Source organism: Pleurodeles waltl, chromosome 8 (genome assembly GCF_031143425.1).
Source record: "Pleurodeles waltl isolate 20211129_DDA chromosome 8, aPleWal1.hap1.20221129, whole genome shotgun sequence".
Classification (NCBI taxonomy): Eukaryota; Metazoa; Chordata; class Amphibia; order Caudata; family Salamandridae; genus Pleurodeles; species Pleurodeles waltl.
This window is the reverse complement of record NC_090447.1, coordinates 1,302,883,618-1,302,904,471: the sequence shown is the minus strand read 5'-3', so window position 1 is coordinate 1,302,904,471 and position 20,854 is coordinate 1,302,883,618. Positions and strand designations below refer to the sequence as shown.

Below are 20,854 nucleotides of genomic sequence, written 5' to 3'. Positions count from 1 at the left end.
AGATTTTGGTACCTTGTTTCATTCACTTGTTACCTCTTGATTAGAAGGTTTAAAGAAACAAATATCAGGATTCTCAGCTTCTTCTGTCTTTCGACATCCTTCACTCCATGATCAGCCCAGATCTTGTGGACTGCTAATTCGTTAACACAGTGGTTCCCAATCTGTGCGCCGCGGCTCCCTGGTGCGCCGTCAAAACTAGCCTGGGGCGCCGTGCACAGTTTGGGAACCATGCTAGGTGTACATGAACTAAGAGAGACGAGCAGTACAAATTCCCAAACCAATGAAAATAGACGGTTAGCCCATTGTGCTGATATATAAAAACATTTTGTCAGAGGACAAGGAGGCGAGCGTTCATTCAATAAATTAACACCCTGCCCAGAGAAGGGAAGCGTACGCTTTTCCTCGTTTACTGCAAAGATATGCTGTCTTTATCGTTTGTTTCTCCTTCCACTTTTTTCCATTAACATGGCAAGTCGCTCTCTGATTCAAGGTGGCTGCGAGCATTAGGACACAATGTCAGCGGTGACAGCACTGCACTGAAGGGTACCTTGGCAGGCAGTCACCCCCATACAGTTAATATCTCATCTCTCCATGCCGCCTGCTTTCTGCAACATGTGCTTTTCTTTCTGCACATTTCTTCCAGTTTAAAAAGTGGCCTTTTTTGTGTGGCTGCCGGTATGGAGTAGGCTTGGATGTACAGTAGTCCATCACTTCGAGAAAGGTGCTGACACTGTTTCACAACATCTGAACGGACCCACAGTTTACATTCCTGGCTCTGCAGTTGACTTTGTGCCCCTGCCACGTTTGCATAGTTTTGAAATTATATGGCAGCATGATTGTTGGGCATTCTGAAGCTACCCCTCCCCTCCCCTCCATTCTTAATGACCAAGCTACGCCCCTGCTTTTACTGTTACCAGTTTTGCAGGTCTGGAGTATCGCACTGTGGGAAAGCTGCTTGTGAGGGCAGAGATTAACATTAATTTGCAGGCAAGCTCCTGGGTTTGGTGGGATCCTGGGTAGGTGTGTGAGCAATGACTACGCAAGTTGATGAAAAATCTGTGCACCTTAACTCTTGCCAGAAAAAGCATGTTACACCCACTGTGTCCTGCAGCATGGGCTAAGATTTCAGGCAGAGTAACTTTACTCGGCAACATATGCTTTCATATAGCAGGGGCACAGGTTGATTTCATAATTTCTGGTGACATTGTCATTATTCTTGGTGGTAATTTTTTCAGCTAGCAAACCCTGCCTCTTTTTGTCACAGAATGCGGGCAGTTACGAAAGCATTACAGTAAAACATTAGCAAGTTAAGAACAATACCCATACATAAATACAAATGTAAGTAATTAAATCTTAGTATGTTTAATTAAAATGCCATCCACCTTATCATATAAAGCAGCAAATAAATACTTATTTCACACTTAAATATTAGACAATAACTCACAAAATCATAAACTCTCTGTAGAGCTGTGGTCTCTTTCGTTCACAGCGCTATACCTCCCTATTGCGGGCAACTCATAAAAATGAAAATGCAAATGAATATACTGTTGAATCAGTAAATCCGTCCACTGCGGGTGTAGCAAGGCCTGTTGCGTGAGTGGGAGGAGGGTGGTGATAATATTGTTCCTTGTGACCAGGCTTTCAATGCGTCCACGCTAAGTCTTCGCCTCCTTAGTGCCTCAAATACAGAGCTGCCTATCTCTGGTTACTGTCTGGTGCCCTCGACTGAGCAGGCTTCGAGGCAGGAAGAAGATCTGGTCTCCTCTGGGGCCACAGGGCGACCTGCATAGCATTCCCCAATGCAAAGCCCAGAGGAGCCTGTCCCTTTCCATTTCCACTTAATAAAACCACTCACAAAACTACCAGTTTGTAGCTTACAGGCAGGCTTGAGCTTGTGGTGGGACGACTGGGCCATTTGATGAGTAACAGCAGCCTCTGTTTTTTGCATAGCTTAACTACGATGGCAAATGTTGTTTAAAATTACCATTCATTATCTCACATCACATCTGACAACCAAACACCCCAGGATTGTTTTCCTTTTGCCTCTGTTGCTGTTTATCTCATACTACCTTGATCTTTCAAGCCTTCTGCTCACTCCAGTCTCCAGACACCCTTGTTCAATCTGCCTGCCATAGGTATGATTATTTTCAATGGGAAAAATGGAAGTGCTCCCTGGGCTGGGCTTACATCCCCCCACCAGCCAAAAAAACCACTAACATAATGGGGAGTCGCAGCCAATGGCCAATAGCTCAAGGGAGCCACAGGTTGAAAATGTTTGGGAACCACTGCGTTAACATATACCCTGTTATTTCTCAGTTGCACTATTGTATGTGTATGTGTGTCAAAATCTGACGCATATTCCTTCAGGTTGCTTGTCCTGGGCCACCTTTATTAGGTGGCAAAAAATTAAAGACCTTCGGCCTCTCTTCCCTGTATCCATTTTGAAATTATTAGTTTTCATAAAGCTAAGCTGTCTGTCAAAGCCTTCTTCTGTCCAGATCCTAAGTTCGGGAGCTGTCACCTCAAAAATCAGTTTACCTCCTAACTTCTCCTTCCAGTTTCACCAAACGCTGACAACTTATTTTTCCATATTGGCCTTCCGGCTCTCTGTGAAGATTTCGTCATGGGCTCTTGAAGTAAATTTGTATTCTGTGATTAAATATATGTTGTATTTATCAATGTTGTTGATAAGTTGTTTATGCGTGAGCCTCTCCTGTCACATATGATAAATAGAAATAGTTTTATTTAAAAAAAAAAAACAGTTTGAGACCCCTGGGCGATAATACACACTCACCTGAAGTTGTTCAGTAGGTAATTCTATTTGAAGTACCTTTTGTACCCCTGACTGGTGTACTGAGGTGATGACACGTGCCAGCCATGGAGACAATGCTATTGGGTACAAATAAATATTGTTAACCAAACACTATGCTTCAGTACACTGATATGTTTTTGTGTTTGGTTGGTTGCTATTACATCAGTGCCTGTACATTGATGGTCACTACATTGGTGATAATACATTGATGAGCACTACAGCAACAGAACAAGTTCACGATATACTTTATCAGCTCCTTGACCTTAAAACGTACCTTTTCATTATTGTTTAACTTAATTATAGTTTGGTTAATTAAAGACAGTCTTCCTAAAGTTAATTGTTACTAAATCCCTTTGAAATAAATAAATGCTATTTAATTTAATTAGCATCCTTAACATAAAACCAGCGCAAACTCTAATACTTAATGCATTCTACTTTCATGGACTTTACCCTTCGTTATGCTTACCCCAAAAAGTACAATTACAAATATTTAATGTTCTTTAAACCAGCCCTAATTCTCACCCTAAATCTGAAAATTTTATTTGATTCTAAATTAATTAATTATCCATTCTCCAACCCAATACTAACCTTAACCCTAACACTAACTCTAACCGTTGAGAAAGAGTCCATAATGCTAAAACAACCTGCTTCCCAAAGATTACTTTGCTGTAAAAGCTGTGTATTATGCCCTGGAAGTGAGAGTTACCAACGTGACACAACCATATTTCCACACAGGAGAGTACCTTGTAAGAAATATTGTTTATGGTGATGTTTCTATATGGTTAGCTCCAGTTCTTGTGATGCCAAAGTCTGCTCTAAGTAGCCTGGGACTCTGTACCTCTGTCGGCGAAAGAATGGACTATTTCTTGGCATATTTGTCTGTGCACTCATGTACTATTGTTAATCGCCATAACCATGAGGATATATTTAATAAATATCTTTGAAAATAGTGTTCATAGATGGCCATGATTTCTTTTATCAGGCAACTATGAATCTGCTGGGTAGTAGAGGAGCAACTACCCAATGAACATTCTGAGGTGTAAGCATGCCAATGTTTAAACACTTTTGGGACGATTCACAAAGAAAAGCCATGTATTTAGATCCGTAGGCTTACTCATTTGCACTGATGTATAAGGACAACTTTTAGGAATTCACAAATATTCCCAGTAGCAGGGCTGGAAAGTTGCTCCAGCTTTCAAGGCATTGGACAGGGAATGCCATGTCCTTTTGGTGTTTCCCCAGTGCTTAGTGTTGGCAGGGTACAACTCCACATTGGGAAAATGCAGCACTCTCTACAGTCAACCTTTTTTCCTCTACAAAGAATGGATTTCCCCTTAGGGCAAACTCCTGTTTCTACACCCCCACCCCCAAAACCTGAGGGACTTTTCTTACTCTTCTCACACAGCAAAGGGTGCTACTCCAAACACTGCTGCAGTGATATTACAACAGATTCCTGGGCAGAAAGGGGTTGAAGAGCAGCTTGTGAATGCCAACAAACCCATAAGCGTATGGCTGTTCACAAACTTTCAAGACAAACCATGCCTTGATTTTTCTACTCCACATTCCTTGTTTGGGGGTTTACTACTACATAATTGTATGCATTCATGACCTACACTGATGGAGTAGTAAACCCATTTACGCCAGCCAGGTATCTTTTTGTGGATTCCTGTCAGGCGTAAATGAAGCCTTTGTCAGTGACAAACCTAGGTCTACACCTGCAAGTGGCTTTGGTAATCAGGCTTTGAAACTTTAAGAACTTTCATGTCTTATATCACAAAGGAGACAGACCAGGTTTCCTACCTTTGACTGATAGCTGCCGGTCAACAGGAAACTAACACATTGAGAATTATTTTCAATGTGACAACTTCAACATACTGCAAGTTCTGCTTTGTGGATTAATGTGTGGTTTGCACATTGCTGTAGTTGCTTAAGCTAATTTACTTATTCTTTTCTTTTGTTTTAAAAGGGGAATAAAGAGGAATACTGGAGTGGATTCAGGCCCCAAAATCACTGTGAGGGTTCCTTTCAGCTATAGTCCTAACCCTGGGAGCTTAAAAAGGGAGGAAGGCTACTTCCTCCCTTTTTATTCTTAAAACATAAAATACCGTCCTTATTCAACATATACACAATATTGACTAAGAACATCCTCCCAACAGGGCGAGTGCTGGCTTCATTTATGTCAGCAATCATCAAACCAAGCCACACTCCTCATCAGAACCAACAGAAGTTTGGGCCCAATTCACTAACGATTGCCTGCACCTTACTTTAATTTGGATGCACATATTTTTACCTTTGCAGACAGACATTCCACTTTCACAGGATTAGTTAGGATTGGAAGATTTTTTCCTGAACAAAGTGCATTCATTAATGCATAAATTCTGCCACTGATGGCATTTCTGCAGCTGCATATTCGATTATAAGGCTGGGGTTGTTGACAATTCTAGGTGTATCTGTGTAAAAGGTGGTGAACACCCATGGACTTTAAAGTTTGTGGGTGTTGATCAAAACTTTGCATGTAGTGTCCAATGTTATTTTTTTTTGCAAATGTACTCTTTTCAAGGTAACTAATAAGTGGGCAATAACACCCTTATATCTAATGAATTATAAAGGAGGAGTTATGTTATGGAGAAAAAAATGTTATGTTGGCGAACCAAACACTTAAATGTGTGAATACAGAAACATGCTCTTCCAGTGAATATACTTATATCTATCAGATGGTGATAAATAACTTTAGTTGTTTGTTGTAAATGTGCCAGTATTCTGAGAGTTTAAATCACAGCACCGGGACCATCCCAAATGGTATGATCAAATTCCTTCTCTACGTGTATTATTATAGCTGCTCATGGAGGCTGATATGTTGCTGCAACCTCTTGGAGGCTGTGTTGATGCATGCAAGGAGTAGCTGACTATTCTTCCCGTGCTTCTTTTTTTATTAAGACCTTATGGTATCTGTGTATAATCTGTGCAAAGACTATCAACTACTTAGAGGGACTAAGCACTATTCTTACACATTCGTTTGATTTGTGTGCCACAAAAAATCATGGTATCTTATTATCTTGCTGTTGCTTCATCAGTGTCTTGAATATGATGTTGTAAAGCAGCAAAGAAATCTATCAGAAACGCTCGCAGTGATTTAGAACATGTTGTGCAGCAGATTATGCCATGCCTAGAGCAGATGCTGTCTGATTTCGATAACTTTCTGTACCCATCAGCCTTTAGAACTCTCATGGCCTCTTCATCACTACTCAACACATTTAGAAGTAGTTTGCTGGTGAAGGTATTTAGGCAACGGAAAAACATTTGTAGTTTTTTTTTATATTTTTGTTTACAGAAAACTTTGTCATTGAATTAGAGCTCCTGAGGGCATGATATTTACTATATTTTCTTTCTTTATGGTTACCAGTCTATTGCAGTTGTTGTGGATATTGGGGAATTGAGGTCCAACTCGTTGATCTTCCCAGTGGGACTCAGAAGCCTGGTACCTTGCATGTCCTTGTTTGAGATTGCCAAACTGTACTGGATGAACCGACCAGTGTCGTATATCTTGGGCTTCCTGCAGTTCAATCAGGGACATGTTAAATAATATCATACAATTTCCAGATTGTAGGAAAATGCCACTGTTGGCATGGTTACCCCCTAACTTTTTGGCTTTTGTTAATGTTAGTTATGATTGAAAGTGTGCTGGGACCCTGCTAACCAGGCCCCAGCACCAGTGTTCTTTCCCTAAAACTGTACCTTTGTCTCCACAATTGGCACAGCCCTGGCACACAGATAAGTCCCTTGTAAATGGTACCCCTGGTACCAGGGGCCCCGTGGCCAGGGAAGGTCTCTAAGGGCTGCCACATGTATTATGCCACCCTGGGGACCCCTCAGTCATCACATGCACACTGCCTCGCAGCTTGTGTGTGCTGGTGGGGAGAAAAAGACAAAGTCGACATGGCACTCCCCTCAGAGTGCCATACCCACAACCCACTGCCTGTGGCATAGGTAAGTCACCCCTCTAGCAGGCCTTACACCCCTAAGGCAGGGTGCACTATACCACAGGTGAGGGCATAGCTGCATGAGCACTATGTCCTTACAGTGTCTAAGCCAATTCTTAGACTTTGTAAGTGCAGGATAGCCATAGAGAGTATATGGTCTGGGAGTTTGTCAAACACGCACTTCACAGTTCCATAATAGCTACACTGAATACTGGGAAGTTTGGTATCAAACCTCTCAGCACATTGAATCCACACTGATGCCAGTGTGGGATTTATTGAGAAATGCACACAGAGGGCATCTTAGAGATGCCCCCTGTATACCAGCCCAACTACTAATGCTAGGCTGACCAGTTTCTGCCAGCCTGCCACATCCAGACGGGTTTCTGGCCACATGGGGTGAGTGGCTTTGTGCACTCTGTGATCAGGATCAAAGCCTGTCCTGGGTGGAGGTGCTTCACGTCCCCCTGCAGGAACTGTAACACCTGGCGGTGAGCCTCAAAGGCTCAAGCCCGTTGTTAAGGCACCCACCGGGCACTCCAGCTAGTGGAGATGCCCGCCCCCAGGACACAGCCCCAACATTTGGCGGCTCGTCCGGAGGAGATAATGAGAAAAACAAGGAGGGGTCACCCTCCAGCCAGGACAGCCCCTGAGATGTCCTGAGCTGAGGTGACCCCTGCATTAGAAAATCCTCCATTTTGCTTTGGAAGATTTCCCCCAACAGGATTAGGGATGTTCCCCCTTCCTCACAGGGAGGAGGCACAAGGAGGGTGTAACCACCCTCAGGGACAGTAGTCATTTGCTACTGCCCTCCAGCCCTAAACACCCCCCTAAATTTTGTATTTAGGGGCGACCCAGGAAAACAGATTTCCTGATGACCTGAACAAGAAGAAGGACTGCTGACCTGAAAGCCCTGCAGAGACTATGGAGACAACAACTGACTTAGCCCCAGCCCTACTGGCCTGTCTCCAGACTCAAATAACCTGCAACAGTGACGTATCCAGCGGGACTAGTGACCTCTGCCGCCCCAAAGGACTGCTCTGCAACCCAAAGGACTAAGAAACTCCCGGGGACAGTGGCTCTGTCTAATCTACAAAGAAGAAACCATCTTTAAAGGGACTCCAGCCTCACTCCGGAAGTGTGAGTCCCCAACACTCTGCACCCGACACCCCCGGCTCGTGTCCAGAGAAATCAACACTTCAATGAGGACCCACAGGCGACTCCCACGATGTAGACACCATGAGACAAACTCCCTGCACCACCACGGTGACGCCTTCAGAGAGAATCCAGAGGCTCCCCCTGACTGCGACTGCCGTATAACAAAGAACCCGATGCCTGGAAGAAGCACTGCACCCGCAGTCCCCAGGCTTGAGAGAAACCAACTACCGGTGCAGGAGTGACCAGCAGGTGGCTCTCATCGTTGCCCAGTCGGTGGCTGGCCTGAGAAGCCCCCCATGTGCCCTGCCTGCATCACCAAAGTGCCCCCCGGGTCCCTCCATTGATTTCATTATTAAACACGACACCACCTCTGCACCTGGCTACCCCTGTGCCGCTGAGGGTGTATTTTGTGTGCCTGTTTGTGACCCCCCCTGGTCTGCTCCCCGAGGACGCAGGTACTTACCTGCTAGCAGACTAGGACCAGAGCACCCTAGTCTCCATAGGCGCCTATGTTATTTGGGCCCTACTTTGACATCTGCACCTGACTAGCCCTATTTTGCTGGTGCTGGGTGTTTGGGGTTGACTTGAACACCCAGCGGTGGGCTGCCTATGCCCCAGAGACTGAACTTGTAAGTGCTTTACCTACCTGCTAAACTAACTTGTACTTACCTCCCGCAAGAACTGTTGATTTTTGCAGTGTCCACTTTTAAAATAGCTTATTGCCATTTTTGACAAAACTGTGTACCTTACTGTTTTCATTCAAAGTTCCATATGTACCTATGCCAAGTACCTTATAAAGTATGTATTTACTTGAATTCTTGAATCTTGTGGTTCTAAAATAAACTAAGAAAATAATATTTTTCTATATAAAAACCTATTGGCCTGGAGTTAAGTCTTTGAGTGTATGTTCTCAGTTATTGCTTGTGTGTGCACAACAAATGCTTAACACTACCCTCTGATAAGCCTACTGCTTGACCACACTACCACAAATAGAGCATTAGTATTATCTAATTTTGCCACTATCAACCTCTAAGGGGAACCCTTGAACTCTGTGCACACTATCTCTCACTTTGAGATAGTATATACAGAGCCAACTTCCTACACACATTTTATCCTTGAAAAAAGAAAAGGATAAAACTTGCAGTCGTTAATCACATGTCCCTTCTAAAATATGGCACCCTTTTTCAAGACTTTGGTGTGTGCTCATCCCTCCCATCCCCGCTCATCCGTAGATCCTCCTGATCCTTGGGTGACCCTCTCTTCAAAGCTGGACAGCAATGGTCCCAGTCACGTAGGTCGTCCTCTAGCTTGTCGTCCGCTCTTACTCATTTGAGGCAAATTTCTCCTGCCAGCACCCATTCCCTTACATCTTTCCTCCAGTAGTCTAGCCCCAGTCCTGTGCGCCCCTTCCAGGTGAAGGCACGTCTAACGTTTTGCCATTAGTAGTACCAAGTGTGCGATCCTATACTCCATCTTTTTCCCTTTGCGTGTGTGTTCGTCCCCCAATAACCCCACCCATATTAAATGTATTCCAAATTCAGTCTCCAGATGTTGGAACACCCCATCCCAGTATGCTGTCACAGGTGGGCAGCTCCAAGCGAGGTGCATGAAGGTGCATTTTTTTCTGCCTGGCAATTTGGCGGCTTGGTGTGGTCTATCCTATGAAGTATTACCGGTGTAATGTATGTACGGTGGAAATAGTTGAAATGGGTTAACTTAAACTTAGTGTTTGCAGACACTGTGCACACCAAGGAGCACATCTTGGTCCACTGTTTATCTATGGGTGGGGGGGTCCCTAGATCTGTTTCCCATGCCCTTCTAGCAGGGAATTTCCTTCTCGGTCTATCAGACATTGCAGTTTTGTATGAATGCGATACCAAGTGTCTCACACCCCCAAGCTCCAGGAGCGCTCGAAGTACATGGAGGAGGGCGGGGCAGTTGGATAACTCTGCCATATCTTTTAGCTATGTTGGCTATACTACCGTACACAAGAAACTGACTCTCCCCTAGAGTGAATGTCTCCTACGCAGTTTCAGAGTAGAGGAAGTCTTCTGGAGGGTAAAGGTATCCCAATGATTCACACCCTCCCGCCCTCCAGACCATTATGTCCACAGTTGTGGTTAGCGTGCGAAAGGCCAGTAAGTCTGAGAAAGTTAACTCCCTGGCAAACTGAACTTTCCCCAGAGTCACTTTAACAGTTCTTTCCCACTGTGGTGACATATGTGTGATGAGAGATGGAATCTTTTCTGTGGTTCGGCCGCCTGGGTATAGGTGGAGTGGAAGATCCATGAGCCTCTCACTATCCGCCAGCAGTGCCTTCTTCCAATATGGTCCCTCCACCCGCCAATGGGCGGCATGTTGTATTTAGGAAACCAAGTAATACCATTCTCACGACTCACCAGGCGATCTTAGGTAGAATAAAGTATCGTCGGCATATAGGGACACCAGGTGAGTTGTGTCACCAACTACTATCCCCCATTTGCTGCTAAAGCTGTATTGCCAGAGGCTCCATCGCCAGTGCAAAGAGTAATGGTGACAACAGGCAACCTTGCCATACCCCCCTGCCTACTGGGATTGGGTCCGAGCATAGTCACCCAAGTTTGACTTTAATCATAAGCTCAGTATAGAGGAGCTGAATCCACGCTCAGAAGCGTGGCGCAAGCCCATTCCATTCTGACTCTATCCAGCATGTGAGGTCTTCCCCAGACTTAATGTGAAGAATCAAGGGGATCTCGCTCTCGTAGACCCATGCCACCCTCAGTGAAGCCTACTAGCAGAGTTGAAAGGTTGGAGGATTCTTGAAAGCTCAGCATGGTCTGCTGGACTTATGAACAAAGCAACACTACACAGTTAATCCCAAAGTACAACAATTCCATACTTGTGTGTTAATGACAGAGTGGTTAGTTTCACAAAGAGTTTAATTCTTCCTAAGGTAGTGGCTCCCTCTATGCTGATCTTAAACCTATTTCTTGATTGGGCATTAATTGAGAAGTCCCCTGTTCTGTTCCTTTTGTTTTGATGCCTATTATGTTTTTGGAAAGTTGAAACATACTAATTCCTGCTCTTCTGACACAGTTTGTAGAAGACAGGATTGAGTGCACGGTGCCCCCAATAAGTAGGACTCACAATGTGATGTAGTGTTGGATGACACCTCTCATTGGAAGTGTAGGGTAGGGGGGACAGTATTTGTTTCTTATTACAGATTACACTTTTGGTTCAGGATGGCTATTTCCACTTAGAGACCCCATTGCGTATCCTCCCATGCCTAATTTCCCTAACTGATGGCCACTGAGTAAAATGAACAGGAATTGCCTCTTTTACAGATTCTTTCAAGGAATGTCAGTGGCCTAAACAAAGAAAATAGTTCACTCGTGCTGCATTCTGGATTCACTAGGGTCTCATCAGGAGGCTATCCAGTTCCAGTGCAACTCCCTTCCACGTACGTTGTCCAGTTAATTAGGATGTTGTACACTTGCATACCTAAATGTCTATGTGCCATCTCTTGTCTCTCCATCCTTCTTTGCCTCCTTAGGTTCTGTTGCCTCCTTGGGTTCTATGATGCTTGATGCTGCTTAGGGCACATTCCTAGTAGTCTTAATTTCAACAGGGTCTTCGATTGATATCTAGTAGACACTTCCATAGACCTTTTACGTTGTCAGAATGCACCCCTTTTTCTCAATTTGACATTTCCTTTTCCTTTCAGATGCATGGAGCATGCTACACCCCACAACCAGAGCATATACCTTCTTCTTCTTGGATGCTCAAAAGTTGTTCTCTAGACTAGGCTACTTTTTCCTACTTATTGTGGACTCTAATATCATGTACCAAACTGAGACCCTGGGCCTGATGCATCTCTGACCAGTCCTCCATTATCCACTCCACAGGATAAAGATCAGACTAGATAAATGTATGTTGAGGCCTTAATCTTGTCACATTGTTATATCTTTTAAAAAAAAAACAAAAAAAGCAAGCAAGCAGACAAGATGTGATGTCACTACTAGAAACTCTTTTCCTTGAGTTAGAACTATAATTTTAATGCTCAGTCAGGCCAACTGAACAGGCAAGGAATCTCTAGTTTGTCTTGTAAAACTGAGTTTAGGAATGTGAAGCCAAATAGCAAATTGTTTTAATGCCTGACCTGATGTGGAGGGCCAGCCCAGCATGTGGAAGAATATTAGAATGAGGGTGTGCGCTTTTTGTTTACTGGCAGGCTGTGGCAAATGCTCTTGCTAAACTGTGCAGGTCTATAGTGTCAAGGGTAGGTGGCTGGGAGGCACTGTTCTGTGACATTTTCTTCCATGTCTGTCCCAGGCAGAGAGGGACAGGTTGGATCTCCTGCACTATGCTGAAGATTTGAGCGAGACAGCCATCAACATCTCACCTGGCAAGACCTCTGCAACCAATGGGATCGGGGCAGAGCAGTTCAAGTATCCCTCTCCTTAGCTGGTCTCACATCTCCGGTATACGTTCCTCAAGGCTGCAGAAAACATGTTCTCTCTCCTGACTGAACCATGGTTGTTATCACTTTACTTCTTAAACCTGGAAAAACCAGCTGGGCAGTGCTCTTTTTTCAGGCCCATATCCCTGGTCAGTCTGGAAGCTGAAATCCTAATAAAGCTCTTGGTCAGTCGCCTAGTACTTTGTACTCATTCTCTCGCTCTGTCCACAGTTGTTTCATAACAGTGGTAGGTATACGTGTCACAACATTAGACATCTTCACAATGCAATAAGCCTTTCCTTATCGGGCCTGTAAAACTCATAAAAATGTTACTAGACCTGCAGATCGAGTAACTTGAATAATCTATTCAACCTCACTGTAGTGTACTTGACCTGTAAATGGGTCTCAAAGTCTGCGATCCTAAGCAAATATTTTAGTTCATAGAGTCGCCTTTATCTTCATTCTCACATACAAGTGTACCTTCAAATATGTGAGCTCAGCATTTCTGCTGTACAAAAAAACTCTTTTGTTTGATTAAATAGACTAAACGTTTGCTTTAGCCCACAAATTGGGGACACATGATCCATGACTTGCCTCTTAGTTTACAAATAGCACTGCCATCAGGGCAGGAGTGTTTCTCAGTTTACGTTTAAACATTCACTTTTAATAAACATATTATTAAAGCATGATGTAGTAGCACACTGTCACATACAGACATTAATTTTCTAGGAACTGTCCAAAAAACTTCCCACTAACTTGTAGCTTTACTGATAAAACGATATAGTATATTAACAATAATCTATGAAAATTGGGTTTCAGAAAGCATATTTATCCTTTGCACATCACCAAATAAAGTGCTCTGATTTGTTTGCATCTATTAAAATATTTCTTTCATCAGACAGAATTACAAAAAATGGGCTTTCACAACTGCTGAAATATATTTTGAAATCTTTGTACAGTTGACTTAGTTATTTAAATGTTGTGTGTTAGGAAAACTGACACCATATAGCCTTTCAGTTCACACTATTTGTACAGCAGGTCAGACAGTTCACCTTGCAAAATTCTGGAAGTTTGCAGTCAGAAAGAAAATTAATTGTAAGAAGACAAACTGATTTTGGCCCCTATCTGAACACCGATCAAATGTTTCAAGATAAGAACAAGATTCACTTTCTGACTGAACAGAATTCCTGTTCTTTGTCAACTCTCCAGAAGAGGCAAGTAGGTCATAAATATAGCTCGACCTGATAAAATATGACTCGCCGTAGCGAGTAGATTTTTCAAGGTATGCTTATTTGATGATGGTCTTTGATTTGGTCGGGTGAGACTGTTCGATTGCATTCTGCACTGCCATGGGTTTTTCCCCATGTTTTTTTTTCCTTTGCCTACCTACTATACACAAAGCTGATGCCCATGGTACCATTCAACAGTGACCTCTATGACCTTTTCCTTGTTGAGAAGGGAACCCCACAGAGATGTCCTCCTCTTTCACGCTTTTATTTGCTTTAAAGTTTGTGTTCCTCACCAGACAGCTGAGAACTGATGATCTTATCCAAGATTTCTACTGGTCGGCAGATATTGAAGATCGAGTCCCTCTATATGCTGATAACCTTATTTCCCTTAACCGCCATTAGACATCTGGCTCGCAAGTAATATAACTTTAATTTCTGTGCACAAATTTGGGCCTAATATTCAACTGGTTTAAATAGGTTGTATCCCCCCACTTGGAGCTTCCTTGTGATTGCATGCTGGGACTCAGAACTCTTGACAAAGCCAGCATGCTTCAAATATTTGATCATATGTGTACCATGCCCAACGTCTCAGTTTTAGGAAGGTAGCTCTACTCCTCTCCTGGACTCCCTTAGGAGAAATCTAGAACACTTCTATTGTCTCTTGTGGGACGAGTTGCAGTGCACACTTGGTACATCACCTTAGCACCAAAATGAAATATACATATCATACCCTTTTCAGAGAAATGGAGTACTGGCCGGTATCTTTCACCCTTCTATCTAATTCTCCTCCTTTAGACAGGTCTGTATGAGTCAGACAACCCTGTCAAAATATAAACAGCTTACACACAATGATTGTTTTTTTCCAATGTATGGTTACATATTATGCACAAATCATCTGTAAGTCAGATGTGTCAGAATTGTGGTAAATGTTACTAAAATCTTAGCATTTATAACTATAGCCAGAACTAACACAAGGAAAGCCCCAAACATGTGACATCACATATCTCTATTTATTATTCAGAAGTATGTTCAAATATATTGTTACCTGGATGTATCACCTAACTAATTTACAGCGTGGCATGTCGTGTTAGTTTCCCTCCATAACCTTCCCCATTTTCTGATTTTCTCTTTATACTGTAGCTTCCAATAATTTACTTTGGAGTAAGTGGCACTCCTACTCAGAATATTGTTTCCTACTTCTATATACAAATAATGTTCTTTTGCAGAAATGCACGGAAGGCAGGGATGTAACAACCTTGCCTCCTTCCAAACTAGTTTTGGACAAGGTGAAATGGCCTTCTGGCATCCAAGCAATGCATGCAGCTCAGACAGAAGGAACATTCCTTCCCTGGCTTGTTTACTGGAACACTGTCAAAATTAAGTTTCAAAATAAAAACATGGCGATGTGGACATATTTGTTATTATAACCATTCATGCAGTTTTTTTTAGTTTTTCGGGCCCTAATCCTAATACAAATGTACTCTACCAATGCATTAGTGTGCCCATGTTGGTATACAATCAGGCTTGGCTTGTATGTATCATATAGATATTTTCAGGAAACCCCTGCCATACATGTCAGATCTCCCTCCCAAAATCTTTTAAGTTCTTCAGCATTAATCACATCACATCCCTTCTTCCTTGTCTTAGAAGCCTGTCTACATTTTAGGAGCTTTCTGGTTTTGGTGGTGGTAGTGGGGGTGAAAGGGGTGGACACTGTGAGTCTCGTTAGTGAAATATATACAGTATTCCTGTACAATTGGAAGGCTTAATATAGTGGCCATTCTCTCTTACTTCCCTGCTTCCCATCTTTTGTTAGTGATTGACTGTGTTTTTTGCTCCTTGCCAAGAGTCTTCTTACTTGCCGAGAAATAGGCTTTGGAAATAGGCTTTGGATGATTGCTGGGGGGAGGGGGGAGGTCTGCACTGCGAGTCTCTATGGTAAAATATATACAATATTCCTGTACAATAGGAGGGCTTGATATGATGGCCATTCTCTCTCACTTCCGTGCTTCACAACTTTTGTCAGTCAAAGACTGTTTTTTTTTTTTTGCTCCGTGCCAATAGTCTGCTTACTTGCCAGCCAAGAAATAGGCTTTGGATGATTGCTCGCCTTTGCAGTAACTGTATGGGAGACATTTCCCAGTTAGAATCCCACCAGATGCTAAACTATTCTTCGGTCTTTGTCAGGATTCAATCTGCCTTTCTTAGCTGGGGCCACACTTACCGCAGATGTCCTCCCTTCAGGGATTTTCCAAATAAGTGTTTATGTGAATTTTCAAGCTGAGAGCTACATTCTCCCAGACCCTAACCTGGTCCTTCTTTGATCTGCTAAACAAATTTGATTTGTACAAGTCCCTTTTCTTCTGCTAACAGCTCTGCAGCACACCACCTGTACATATCTGAAGGATATGGAACACACTGATGAACTTAATCTGTTGAACTCAATATGCAAGCCATGGAGGGAAAAATAAGGTTTCTGAACTTTATAAGTCCTTGGGTATTCATTCCCATCGTTCATTTCTTATTTTGCTGGATCCATGGATAATTGACGTGGGAAGACGTCCTAGAGAATGACTGGAGAGATGCTTTTGTGTTCCTCTATGAAGTAGTAAACTCAGAAGTTCCTGATTAATTAAGTTCAAATATCTCCCCAGAGTCTACTCCACCCATGACAAACAATGTAAAATGGGAAAAAAATTACTCCTTGACGTGCCTGAGGTGTCCCTTGCAGATAGTACTTTTGTGCATCCATCCTGGGGTCGGGGGCGGGGGGGGGGGGCAGGTTAGCCAGATCTTATGGGGGGCTTTTTTTTTTACACCTCATCTCATTTAGTGGGTAGATGCAGGAAATTAACCACAGAACATTCCTACCTATTTATGAGCAACAAGGCTGTCAACAGCAACATAGGAAACTTTGGGAGACATAGGAAGAGTGCCTTCAGAGTTGCTTGGAGCAACTGTGTTTTATGGCAGCTGACCATACCTATAAAAAACACAAGTACCATGTGTCCCTGAGTTAAATTTTCCACGCAAGTATGAAACAAGAGGTATATGGAGGTCTGCGTATACTGCCTCCCAAACCTATATATATATATATATATATATCTATATATCTATTTATATATCACAAGGTTATTCTTCGGCCGATGATCTGTGAACTTGAGATGAAGTGTTAATAGCATAATACACACTTCTGTTTTGCAGAAAGACACTGACGCACTCTATTTGTGACATGCTTCATCATCGGGTTTTATCCTGGTACCCTAAGAAACAGGATTGGCTTGACCTCAGTGGAGGGCGCACTTTGATATTTCTCAAGAACTATGTGTTAATAGAAGTAAAATAGTGGTCCTGACATTATAGGACTGTGTGGAGGGGTAGTATGTTTTAATTTCATTCCACTTGAGAGCGTCCTATCTTGCGCTGGTACTATTAGTCTTTAACAGTTCCTAGTATAGATATACAGTACAGTTGAAGGGGTATATTGGATAGTTTGTTTGCATACTTATAAAATGTGGATGAAAGCGGGTTTATAAGATATGTGATGCACATGGTGCCTTCCCATTATCGTCTGTTTGAAAAATACAAATATATAAAAAATAAGTGAGTCTGCCTTAGTATAGAATATTTTGCCACCATTGTTTTTTTCTTATTATTTAATTCTGTCAGAGCATATATGATTTATATTAAACAAGATATTTTTGTATTTGTTGTTTAGCAGGCACACATGATGCAGCACGTACATCTAGTACCCGAAGAAGATGAAGATCTTTACTCTGGATACAATGATTACAACCCAACCTATGACACAGAGGTAAGTGTATGCCCTGAAGATTCGCTAAGTCACATGCATGTCTTAATTTCAGCCGGTGGTTGCGTGTGGGCCCCACAGGCACTAATTTTTTGGCACGGGCACTTAATTTTCCTCCTCAAACTTTGAGCAGAGCAATGGCAGGGACTGTCTGGTAGTGGGTGAAAACCTCGACATTTGATAGCGCCTGCTGCAGGCTTTTAAGCAAAACTTTGGGCCCCAACACTTATTTTTTTACAAATTAAACCGAAATTAAAATACGTGTCAATATTTGTCAGGATGGTCAAATTGAGACAGTATTGTTGTAGTTCCTTAAGCAGAACAAACTCCAGATTGCCTTTCAAAACGGCACCCGATGTGAGGTAGTCGCCTCTGCTAATAGTCAAGAGTAAGATTTTGTAACATTTTCAAAACAATGGTCCTATTTTTGTTTTTACCTACAAATGCAAAGATCAGTGTTAAGGTTTGCTGTATCAAAAGCAGTGCATAACCCTAATAGTATAAGAAAAGCTGATGAGGCCGCATCTTTGGTCATAACATGCTCCTCACTGATAACAAAAAGTGCCATTTCGATGCGGTGGATGGGCAGACACACCTGATTGTGTTTGTTACCCACTAACCTGTATGCATGGATATAGACTTGAGGTTTGTGAAGGCAGAAAAAGTCACACAATTTTTAAAGTTATTGAGTCTGCTTTTCTTGGACAGATTTGTTATTTTACCTTGCTTGAACATTTTTAGATATTGTCCTTTGTGAGAGCGAAGGATTCGGTATATATGTCTGAGGGTAATATGCATGTGCAAGTTTTCGTTAGGGATTTAGGTCAAGAATCATCGGAATGGTTCGTTCTTGAGTGGGTTAATGATTCTGAGGGCTTCCTCCATGATGGTTGTTTATAAGATTTCCAATCAGCATTGTGCTGACCTGCCACATGTTTCTCACTTTTGGAGTTGAAGAAGTTTATCATTTGTTTGTTTAGATCAGTGGGTAGGTTTAAAATATATGTGGGTTTTGGCACAGTTCCTGTGAAGTTATTTAATTTTATTCTGTGCATCGTTTTATTTCTGCATGAAGAAAATGTTTTTTTCTGTTTATCGTTTGCAAGTCTGTAACGTTTTCCGTGCATTTTACAATGTCTGTTCTTTCAGCACGGAACCAGTGCTAGCCATTTTTCTCGTCATTGCTCCTTCAAAAGTTTTAGCTCATCATTGTACCATTTATGATTTGATTGTTTTTCCTCTTTTTTTTTTTAATGGCCTTTTAGACCTTGGTCAAAGGTGATTTGCCATTATTGATTGAACTGTTGGTTACACCACGGAGAGCGCAGTAGACATTATAAAATTGTGGGGAAGTTTAATTTGTGTATTTGTTTGGTTGTCTTTTGCATTTTTGAACTGTGTTTGGAATTCAGAGCCTGGAAAGGTGCACCCTGGGAACTCTAAACAGCGGGAACTCCTAATTCATCTTTTTTTAATCATGTCATTGTAACTGTGAAGAAGTCATGATCAAATAATGGGAAGGATTTGTATTTGTTTTTTTAAATTAGTATTGCTTTATTTTGTTGCAGGATTTGGAAAATGATACAGCTTTTCAGCAGGCTGTGAAAACTAGTCATGGAAGAAGACCACCAGTAAGTTTTATGTTCGATCTCCAGTTAGAATTGAATATGAATATTATTGATCCAAAGTCGTATAAAATGAATGAGCACGTGATATTATTTTTCAGTAGAAACTTCAAGTCCCTTTTTTGCTTTGTGATAACCCTAAAGAAAAAGTCCAGCAAAACATGTGTTGCCTTTGTGTCTAGCTTTTTCCTATTGCTAACCACTGCAGAATAGCATATGATGACCTTATGATTTATAGCAAGGCATGTCAGTTTATGGTGGTTTTCATGGCTTCACGGGGTCAAAAGGGCATGAACAATTGAGTAGAAGGCATTTCTGTAGTTTCTAGGGTATGTGGCTAGGGTGCTACTACTTAGAAGACTGGATCCTATTACAAATGCCAAATTTGGTGGCACATATTATGCATGCAGCCTGCGGAGCAGCAGTTCACGCTGAGAATTCGGAGCTTGCATCTCCTATTCAACAGTTTTGATTGTGAGGAACAACATGCAGAAGTGCAGCTGGGCTCCAGATGATGCTGCAGTTTATCCTCCAGGACTTGTTCTCAGTGTCGTAGTTAGATTACTCCAAACCAGCATGCTACAAGTCATCTGTTAGTCCATGTTCATAGGGGCACCCTCCGCAGTGCAACTATAAAACTAAACATGAACATTACTTGCGCCCCATCCCCAGACTCAGTAGGTCTATCGACGTGTAGCATGGAATAAAAGCCAGAATCATTTGTGATATTAAAAAGATGAAAAGGAGAGCAGCTGAGAGTACGAGGTACTGGGAGAAAGGTACTCACGAGAGCCAAAAGGGGAATAATAAGGACAAAAATAGAGTAACCGAGGGGCGCAGAACCTGCCCAAAAGTACTTTATTGCTTTGTGATGCAGCAAAAATGCCTCACAATCCTCCTTTAATATGAGAGCAACAGGAAACTTGAAGCAAGTATGATAGTCAGTGGCCAATTTGTATTGGGCTTCTTTTTAAATAACCAAAACGGAAATCTCCATTTTGGATTAGGTGAGTTGAGAAGTTGTAAGTCATGACCTGTATTCATGCTTCTGGAAAGTTCTGGCTAAAGTTTGGAAAGGCAGGCTTCCTTTATTGCTGATTTGCACAAAGCTACCTTCTAAAGACTGCAGCTGCCTCAGACAAGGAACAATGTGCTGCCTGTGTTCCACATGCTTCACGCCAGGGTTGCTAGGCTAAGAAGAGAGTTGCAAACCACACAACCCACTGGAAGGAAACTAGCCTGTTTTCTGCCAGCCCCCAAAGTAGGGAAGCAGAGCTAAAGGCAACGAACACAGCCACCAACCATACAAGCTGAACGGCCACCACCCCTCCCCATGCTGCTGACACGAATGGTTGGTGGGTGTGATAGATGCATGCTCCACCTTCTTGCCTTATTCATAAGGGAGGGTCTTATTAATCAGTCCTTACAGTGGCCAGAGCCCTATATCCATGGAACCAGAGGTCCCAAATCCTGCTTTAGACATGTGCAAGACAATTGCCTTTCAAAACCTCGTGCATTGGCAGGGATAATGATGGAGGTTCAGAGATTAAAGCCTGTATCTCTCAATGAAAGAGAGAAGGACAGTACTCCTCTTTTTTCCTTGTAGGAGGTAACATTAAAGCTGCTTAAAACTTGACAAGTGTGTATGAACCAAATTGAATCTGTACTTCATGTACAGGGTTAAACATGGCAGCATAGAGCTGTCAATATCCATTCTGGAGAAGAGGGTGTTAAGAAGGGCCTGGTGGTCAACCCTATGAATAGAGAATGAACAAGACAAGGGGGCAGTGGATGCATGTGTTGG

The 20,854-nt window shown here is 42.5% G+C and overlaps 1 protein-coding gene across 3 annotated transcripts in view; it reads left to right on the top strand.

Moving 5' to 3' along the window:
- Window positions 1-20,854, top strand: part of IFT88 (intraflagellar transport 88) — a 497,265-nt gene that overhangs the window by 9,023 nt on the left and 467,388 nt on the right. For all 3 annotated transcript variants that reach the window (XM_069202281.1, XM_069202279.1, XM_069202280.1), the window contains exons 2-3: window positions 17,333-17,428; window positions 18,994-19,056. In XM_069202281.1, coding sequence (XP_069058382.1) covers window positions 17,342-17,428; window positions 18,994-19,056 — 150 coding nt within the window. In that variant the 5' untranslated portion in view covers window positions 17,333-17,341. The remainder of the gene's footprint in view (window positions 1-17,332; window positions 17,429-18,993; window positions 19,057-20,854) is intronic.